The sequence below is a fragment of the Mus pahari genome, chromosome 9 (assembly GCF_900095145.1).
Source record: "Mus pahari chromosome 9, PAHARI_EIJ_v1.1, whole genome shotgun sequence".
Classification (NCBI taxonomy): Eukaryota; Metazoa; Chordata; class Mammalia; order Rodentia; family Muridae; genus Mus; species Mus pahari.
The window spans coordinates 55,742,247-55,751,361 of record NC_034598.1 but is presented as its reverse complement, the minus strand read 5'-3'; the positions used below and the strand labels follow the sequence as shown (position 1 = coordinate 55,751,361).

Sequence of the window (9,115 nt, the reverse complement as noted above, 5' to 3'; positions counted from 1 at the left end):
GAGGCTCAGGTGACTATCAGTCAGTACATTCTGAGAATTTTTTACTCAGAATGGGTGGAGAATGGAACTTGGCCTAGCCTTGACCCCAGACGGGGAGGGGGGAAGCTGTAAGGAGGGTATGGGACTAGAAAAAGCCTTTAGGGTCCTTCACTGGGAGAAAAGAGTTGTTCTGGCTTACAGTTTCAGGGGACTCTCAGTTCACGGTGGTGTTTACAGGGAAGCAGGGATGCTTGCGAGCTCTGTCTATAGCAGTAGGACTATGAGGTGGTAAATTTCACAGGTAGACCAGGAACCATAGAGCACGGGTCAGAACCATGGGTGGTAGGTATCATCTTCTAAGGGCCTCCTTGCAATGACCTGCTTCTACCAGCAAGGTCCCACTCCCTAACGGTGCCACAGCCTTCAAAGACGTGCTACAACTAGGGACTCAGTGTTTAAAATGGGAACCTGTGTGGGGAAAGTTCATATTCACGCCATAACAGAAACCAAAGGTGTAACTCTTCACCATCTTAGATTAGCTGTGGCATTAAAGTTATACAGATGAGGCAAAAATGAACTTGCCTCCCGAGTGCTGGGATTAAAGGCATGTGCCACCACGTCCGGCTCAAAAATTTTTAATTACCAGGCATGGTGGCGGCGCCAGCGCTCAGGAAGCAGAGGCAGGCAGATTTCTGAGTTTGAGGCCAGCCTGATCTACAAAGTGAGTTCCAGGACAGCCAGGGCTATACAGAGAAACCCTGTCTCGAAAAACCCAAAAAAATAAATAAAAAAAATTTAAAAAAAAATTTTTAATCCTTAAAAAAATACTATAAAGAAAGCAAACATACAACCTAACATAGGAGATATTTGCAAAATTATATATCTGTTAAGAATATATACATGAATCCTGTATGTATTCACATGTATAAATGAATATACATACATATATGTACACACACATATGTGTGTGCATAAATATTTATACACACATATATACATACACATATATGTATATATAATATGTATATAACATATATTCACTGAAAGTAGAATGTAAAATGATAGAGTTAGTTTGATCAACATTTTTTTTTTCTTTTCTTTTCTTTTTTTTTTTTTTCGAGACAGGGTTTCTCTGTATAGCTCTGGCTGTCCTGGAACTCATTTTGTAGACCAGGCTGGCCTCGAACTCAGAAATCCACCTGCCTCTGCCTCCCGAGTGCTGGGATTAAAGGCGTCTGCCACCACGCCCGGCATTTGATCAACATTCTAAAAGTTCTTCAAAACAGATAAATACAAATTTCTTTTTTTTAAAAAATGGTTTATTTATTATTTATATGTAAGTACACTGTAGCTGTCTTCAGACACACCAGTACAGGGCATCAGATGTCATTATGGATGGTTGTGAGCCATCATGTGGTTGCTGGGATTTGAACTCAGGACCTTCGGAAGAACAATCAGTGCTCTTAACCGCTGAGCCATCTCCCCAGCCCTAAATACAAATTTCTTGTAAGTGAACAAAATCCTAGCATTTCTTTGAAGAACTTGGCAAGATAACTCTAAATATCCTTTTATTGAAAAAAAAAAAAGCATGGTTGATGGAAGTGGTTTATGTGCATTTCAACCTTAGACCAATCAACCTAAGCTCATGTAGACAGCAAAGGCCCATGCGCAGTAGACATGGTGACATAAGGCCCACGTGCAGTAGACATGGTGACATAAGGCCCGTGCGCAGTAGACATGGCGACATAAGACCCGTGCACAGTAGACATGGCGACATAAGGCCCGTGCGCAGTAGACATGGCGACATAAGGCCCGTGCGCAGTAGACATGGTGACATAAGGCCCACGTGCAGTAGACATGGTGACATAAGGCCCGTGCGCAGTAGACATGGTGACATCAGGCCCGTGCGCAGTAGACATGGTGACATAAAGTTCCTGTAAGTGGAGCTGACAGATGTATGTTTCTATAGAGAGCAAAGGAAACAACTCATCAGTGTGTTCATGTGTCGCATCCTGGACTCGCTAAGCAGAGGTGCCATCTTATGATCCCTGGGGAATACTGAAAACAGGATGTGGATGAATATGTGGTCAACCAACTTCCTCTTCCTCTAGTTGGGCCATACTTTCCCTGCCATGATGGTCCTTGTTGCATGGAACTGTAAGGTAAAATAAACCCTTTCTTTCTTAAGTTCCTTTTGTCAGGGTATTTTATTACTACAACCAAAAAGTAATGATTCCACCAAGTCAGAGACTCCCTACAGAAAGTAATGATTGAGTGCTAAGGTTGTTATACTTCAACCTTACTTCATAGGCAGTCTTTTCTTTCTCATCAGAATCTGACTAAATTTTTATTCTACTATTATGCATAGAAGATTTCCCTCATTCTCTGTATTTTCTAGTTCAGGTGAAAGACATTTGAAGGGGAATACTTATGGTATCTTTTACCATCATTCTTGGGAGATGTTGAGAGATTAGTTCTATAATTCTATAGCCAAGAAAGAAAGTCTCCAAGTATGAGCAAGGAAAACAGATGTTAGAGGTATTCTGTGCTTGAGATTTTGCATACAGGATATCACACAGGCTGTTATAGAGACAATCCAGTTCAGTGGTTATATTATAGTACAGTGATGATACATGACTGGCAAGACCAGACATAGAGGCATACTGTGTGGGCTGATAAATGAGATTACAACAAGCGGATATTCTAAAATAATAGGGAAAATAAAGAATTAAATGTTATTTGGGCAAATAGTACACACAATAAGAATAAAATAATTTGATAACTAGAATATAAGGATGCTGTGATAAGACACACCAGGACAGGAAATCTTGGGCTGTGTGTATACCTAAGTGGTAGATTTCTTATCTAGCACTAACTATCTAGTTCAATCTCTAACATCACACACAAACTTTAAGGTAAATGTATCACTTTTATTTCCTCTTATGAAAGGGTGGGATGAGAGCTCTACCCAAGCTTTATGAATACATGGCTTGGGCTGAGCCATAATAGAAACCAAAGGTATAACTCTTCACCTGCTTATCTAACTATCTCTAGGCCCAGGCTTGGAAGCTCCCAGCCTCTATCTTCTACCGTACACCCAGAGTGTTTCAGCCTCTGAGACTTACTACTAAAGAAGCTCTCTTTTTCTAGCTCTTTCTGAACTCTGGCTGGTTGGTTCAACTCAGGTGTTCTGGCTCAAACTTCTCTCCAAGCTGACTGATTCAGACTGGCTCCTCTTGGCTCCTGACTGAATTGATCTTCTTGGAAAAGCTGCCTTGAACTCCACAAAGTCAGCAGCTCCGAACTGCACTGCTCTGCTCCAAACTGCACTGAGCATAACTACTCTCAACTGAACTGCAGCAAACTGAACTCAGCTGCATTCATTTCAAAGATATAAATATAATATTTATTTATTTATTTATTTATTTATTTATTTATTTATGTGTGTGTGTGTGTGTGTGTGTGTGTGTGTGTGTGTGTGCAGGCGCCTCTTGTATGACAGTGCCCACAGGGACCAGAAGAGGATGTCACATTCCCTGGAACTGGAATTAAGACAGTTATGAGTCATCTAACATGGGTGCTGGGATGAGAACTCAGGTCTTTTGGAAGAACTACTGAGCCATCTCTCCAGCCCTAACATATCTTTTACATAAGAGGATCCGAGTGGTGAATAAAGACCCAGCAGTGGGAAATGTGGTCTGCCCTGTGTCCCCCCACCCCTATTCCTGACTTCTTTCTGAGGGGGGGTGTTTAGGAGGAATTTCTGATGGAGTTAAAAAGCAACACAAGATAATGACAACAGATAAGGAATAGCAGGTGGGAATGAGCAGCAAGATCTTTGGTGGAATGGATTCTATTTATAGAATCATAGGAGGAGATAGCCTTAGAAATGTATACCTATATCTCAGTGATAACAGACAATAGGGTCTTCTGATAGCAACAGTAGAAGTAAGGTCCAGCCATGTATTATAACAAGACAGGCTTCTTTACTGGGACATCAGATCTCAAGCAGAATGTGTAAGGGTCTGAAAAATTGCTGAAGGCAGACCCCAGACTCAGTATGCAAAAACAGAGAGCATTTACTCTGCAGAAACAACCACCATGCAGGGGGCCAACCATTCTTTGAAATGGGGACCCCAGACAAAGGCTCATGGGCCTTCTTATAGGGAACCAGGAGAACTCTCTAGAAAGATTAGATAGTCTAAAATTTCCCTGGTGGGTGCCAGAGGGTCACAGCCGATCAGTGGTCTGCATCCCCATGTCAGGAATGTTTAACCAGAGGCTAACCTGGCACAAATGGCCCATTCGGAGATAAGATATTTCCCTGTGTTTTGTGATTACCCCCAGGCTGTTCTTTGGGAGGGGGTTTAGGATCTTGTTTTGGATTTTTTCAAAATCTGACCTGGTCCTTAAGTGGAGACAAAGGAGGTTTATGTTGTCCTTTCAAATGGAGCTAAGACTGGTCTAGAAGGTGGCCAGGATGCTTACTTACCAAAGTGAACAGTTGATGTTGATTGCTTTTCTGGTGCAGACTATTTGTCCGGCTCGGTTTCAAAAGAAGACGTTCTTGTGCTTAAGCGTCCTGGCCTTGAAGGTTACAGCTGAATGGGTGGTTGACTTAGCCCAGGAATGGCTGAATTACTCTTCCAGCTTGTGTTGCCATCTTGTGTAAATGACCTTGTGGGGAGGTAGAGGTCAATTGTGTGAAGGAAAAGGGTGGGATGGAGAGTGGGGTGCCTGCCATGGGCTCTTGAGTCTCCGCACAGAGCTCTGATCTGCCCCACATGGCATTAGATCTAAGATAGCTCCCAGAACACCAACAAGGCAGCAAAAAAGGGACTGAGGCCAAGGTGGTGACTGCTTCCCCCCCACCCCGCCCCATCTTTAAGGAAGTTCTAACAGGTAGCGATGCTTCCTGATTCCTTCCGAGTAACCTCTTCAGGCAGGACTTTCATTGGGGCGCGGTGATGGGGCACGGTGAGAAAGGATTGGCCAAAGACTTAGGGGCTTGGGTTTGGCTCAAACATTGTTTATAAGTTTACAGGCTTCACAATAAACAAAGCTCTGCACCCTGATGCTGGCCTCCTCTGGAGTCTGAGGCCCGAAATTTGTCACAAGACTCTGTTGTCGCCAAAGCCCCGCCCCACCCTGCCCCGCCCCCAATTGTCTGTCCTGTTTCCACTTTACCTGGCTTTCTGTTTTGTACTCGGATTTAAGGTGAGAGCGCTAGAGCTGCTGAGAAGCACAAGGGCAAAGTAGAAGAAGCACACCTCGTCTCCAAAAGGCATCAGACCAAGCATGTCCTGTACTATAGAGCAAGATAAAACGTTTTTTTTTTAAATAGTCAGTGTGTCCACATGCAGACTGTGTCCCCGTGGGCTAGGAAAACAAAGGACACAGAGAGAATAAGGCACAGCCGCCAAACCTCTTCCCACAGCTTAGTCATCCGTCAGCTATCTGAAGGTCTAGTAGGAAACTCAGTATTTTCTGACAAAGGTGACCTTCAGATTTCTTTGAAGTATCCTAGGCAACTGTCATCGTGGGCCAGACATCAAAGAGGTTATCTTACAGAAAAGCTACTGGGAAGCTAATAATGCACTGTCCCGCTGTGAAATCTTTGAACTCCGTGCTTTTAAGCCAAGGACAAGAGAGTCTTCTGCTCCAACAGGTTGTCTTGACGTTTGAGTTGGCTGGGGTGGGGGCAGGGCAGTCATATGAAAGACATTTTGTAAGATGTGATTTTTTTTTTCCCCCTTCAAAGAATTTACCAGTCCATTTAGTCCTTTTTATACTCGCCTTGTACTCTACTAGCTCTTGCCTGTTTTAGTCAGAAAGGAATCCTGCTTTGTAAACATTTTGGCCTCGGGCTTTGTGTGTGTGTGTGTGTGTGTGTGTGTGTGTGTGTGTGTGTGTGTTTTATGACAAAGCTGTTTAAAGCAGATGACAGGTTAAGATTCCAAATGTACTTGTGTTTTCTCCCTTGTGGCCATCCCTACCTGCCTCACTAGCACGGGGATAGAGACGTAAAACATCACAAGCCGTTTGTCCATGCAGCACTTGTGGTGATGTGCACTTGCGCTTTTAAGTTTTATTTTGATTGTGTATTTGTGTGTTTTTTTTTTAAACCCAAATGAATCCCATTATCGCTGTCTGATGCGCATGCCTGTGGAGCCCTCCACTGGACTGTGGGAAACCAACCAGTGGCCACATTTCTAAAGAAAAGTTATCCCCCCCGTAGCCTCCAACCCCTGCCCACAGCCACCCACTGCCAACAGCTTCTCGGGAGTGGGACCCGAGGAGCCCTTCTTCCTCCTCTTCCTCTTCCTCCTCCTCCTCCTCCTTGCTAGAGCTTTTAACTGCTTTGGTCTTGTGCAAATAATCAGAGCCAGTGTGATTTTGTGTCTTCGTTAGGGTTTTACTGCTGTGAACAGACCCCATGACCAAGGCAGTTCTCATAAGGGCAGCATTTAATTGGGGCTGGCTTACAGGTTCAGAGGTTCAGTCCATTATCATCAAGGTGGGAGCATGGCAGCATCCAGGCAGCCATGGTGCAGGAGGAGCTGAGAGTTCTACATCTTCATCTGAAGGCTGCTAGCAGAATACTGGCTTCCAGGCAGCTAGGGTGAGGGTCTTAAAGCCCACACCTACAGGGACACACCTACTCCAACAGAACCACACCTGTTCCAACAGGGCCACACCCATTCCAACAAGGCCACACCTGCAAATAGTGCCACTCCCTGGGCCAGCCATATACAAACCATCATAGCTTGTGTGCACAACTGATGCTGACCGACAAGGAAAGGGATTCCCAGTCTAGGCAGGATTGATTTCTCTGGTTCCTGTAACATGGTGTCTTCAGCAGCTGTGGCTTGCTCTCTAGTAGGTTTGGTGGGCAACCAAAAGCAAGACAATAATAGCCTGTATGGTTTCAGGTGACTCTGGGGCCTCCAAAATCAATAACTGGTAAGAGGTAATTGTGCCTAACACCGAGATTTACATTTAATATCCTATGTTTTTTGGTAGGGACATTGTTCACTAATATAGGATATCTCTGTTCATAAGACTTCTTTATATATATCCTTAGTTTTGTTTAAGCCCCGTCTACCCCACTTTTCCCTCCCCATTCACCTCATCCCCTCTTAACCCTTTAGCTCCCAGTACCCATGTTCTTTAATAGCATTCATATCTTACATCTGTTTTCATTATATTTTTGTACGTGGGCTGCAAGCTCCTAGGGTCCTAAGTCGCTTCTTTATGCCATTTACTCCTGTTAAGACCTCCCTGGCTTTTTGGTCCCCGTCTCTACCTGTCTGAGATCTTCTCCCAGTATTATCCCTGTCTACTGTCATGTCTACCATTTTGTACTATCCCCACCTCCCTAAAGTCACCCCCAATCCCCTCGCCAAAGACCTGTTTCTAGTTTCTTAGCTTCCAGAGATGTGTTTCTCAATCAAGTGTGAGGCACTGTCCTAGGCTCTAAAAACATAGCAGCGAGCAGAACAAAGGATGCCCTGCTTGCAGAACTTGGTGCTGCGGGTGGGCCATAGGAGATTAGGAGAGAATAGACAGAGCCTAACTAAGGATGAATGGAGATGAATGCTATTGATACAAAGAAAGCAGGAAGAGGAGATGGAGAATCAGAGCAGGGACGAGAGCATTCGTCACAGAACCAGGGAACTCCTAATATAAGATGAACATGGTCGTCCTGTAAAGAAGCAGAGGAACAAGTGTGGAGAATGCCAGGAAACGAGTGTTAGAGACATAGGAAAGAGAAGATGCTGTGGAGGGAGGCCTTGAGTTGGGAGTGCACCCTAAGCCACATGGCTCTAGTGACAGGATCAGTGGGGGAAACGTAGAAGGAGATGATTGGTGGACTGGAAACGTAGAAGGAGATGATTGGTGGACTGGAAACGTACAAGGAGATGATTGGTGGACTGGAAACGTAGAAGGAGATGATTGGTGGACTGGAAACGTAGAAGGAGATGATTGGTGGACTGGAAACGTAGAAGATTGGTGGACTGGAAATGTACAAGGAGATGATTGGTGGACTGGAAATGTACAAGGAGATGATTGGTCGACTGGAAATGTAGATGGACATTATTGGTAGGCCATGAACTGTGAGAGGAAAGTAGGTGCTGGAGGTAGCCTGGTGTTAATACTGCAAGGCAGAACTTCAGAGTCATGAAGGCATGCTTCAGTGACGGGGACTTCCCCCAGCTTGATGCAGCCCAGATGGTTTAATGAGGTGGAAACAGACGTTAGCAAGGTCTTAAGAGCTCCAGGTAATGCTAGTATATAGTCTAGACAGGATCTACCTATGCGAACAGGGCAAACATCTGAAAAGCCAAATGCCAGGCGTAGTGGTGTATGCCCTTAATCCCTACGTTTGGAACCAAAGGCTGGCAGATCTCTGAGAGTTCAAGGCCAATCTGGTCTAGATAGTGAGTTCCAGGACAGCCAGAGATATGTAGAGAGGCCCTATTTAAAAATAAGAAAAGGAAAAAAAAAAAAAAAAAACTTTCTCTGGCCGGGAAAGGACGCTCTCCCCAGATTTTGAACAAAGCAGCAAATATTGTCTTCGGACTTAGACACTAAGCAGTTCCTTGGCTTGAAAGGGTCTGCAGTCCAGTCATACTCTTAGAACACTGCAATCCCTGTTTAAACAAGCCGGCTTACAAATTAAAACAAATAAACGTGCCCAGGAAACACCTGGCATGTGTTATATATGCCAAATAAATGTTGACGCATTAACATGCAAACATGTTTTGTATTGTTTCATTAAAATGCGAGATATCAAAGGTATAACAAAATGCTGTGTGCCTGATGTAGTATACTTGGTTAAAAATCTGTTTTATTATTATCTTTCAGTTCCTGGTGATACCTAGAATTAGAAAGGAATATGCATACACATATTCTATTTCTAATGTCTAACTATGAAGACTATAGCTCTCTAAGGCTAGGAATAATATCTAACTGTAAAAAATTATATGAAATTCTTATGAGGCTGATGCCCAATGGAGAAAAAGGAAATTTTGTCATAAAAACTACTTTGCAGTCGGATAAAAAGCCAAGTGAGGTGATTTTCTTCTGCTGTATTGTCACGTAAGTCATGGGCCATTCTTTTTTTCAAATTGCT

At 43.8% G+C, this 9,115-nt stretch overlaps 1 protein-coding gene across 1 annotated transcript; it reads right to left on the bottom strand.

Annotated features, from left to right (window-relative positions):
- Nucleotides 1–1,622: 1,622 nt before the first annotated feature.
- On the bottom strand, nucleotides 1,623–8,077 carry LOC110326104 (cuticle protein LPCP-23-like). The gene is made up of 3 exons (XM_021204268.1): nucleotides 7,896–8,077; nucleotides 6,246–6,400; nucleotides 1,623–1,942 (listed from the first exon to the last, which is right to left on the bottom strand). The coding sequence occupies exons 1-3, from the start codon at nucleotides 8,075–8,077 to the stop codon at nucleotides 1,623–1,625; spliced, it is 657 nt and encodes a 218-aa protein (XP_021059927.1).
- Between the last annotated feature and the right edge of the window lie 1,038 nt (nucleotides 8,078–9,115).

What these genes read in the sequence shown, in the direction of transcription:
- LOC110326104 (XM_021204268.1), bottom strand. Translation starts at nt 8,077, where the DNA reads ATGTCCATCTACATTTCCAGTCGACCAATCATCTCCTTGTACATTTCC. An exon ending in AGTCCACCAATCATCTCCTT is followed by an intron (nt 6,401 to 7,895) that starts GTACGTTTCCAG and finishes GTCTGTTCACAG; the next exon opens with CAGTAAAACCCTAACGAAGA. An exon ending in CTCCCGAGAAGCTGTTGGCA is followed by an intron (nt 1,943 to 6,245) that starts GTGGGTGGCTGT and finishes TGCTCTCTATAG; the next exon opens with AAACATACATCTGTCAGCTC.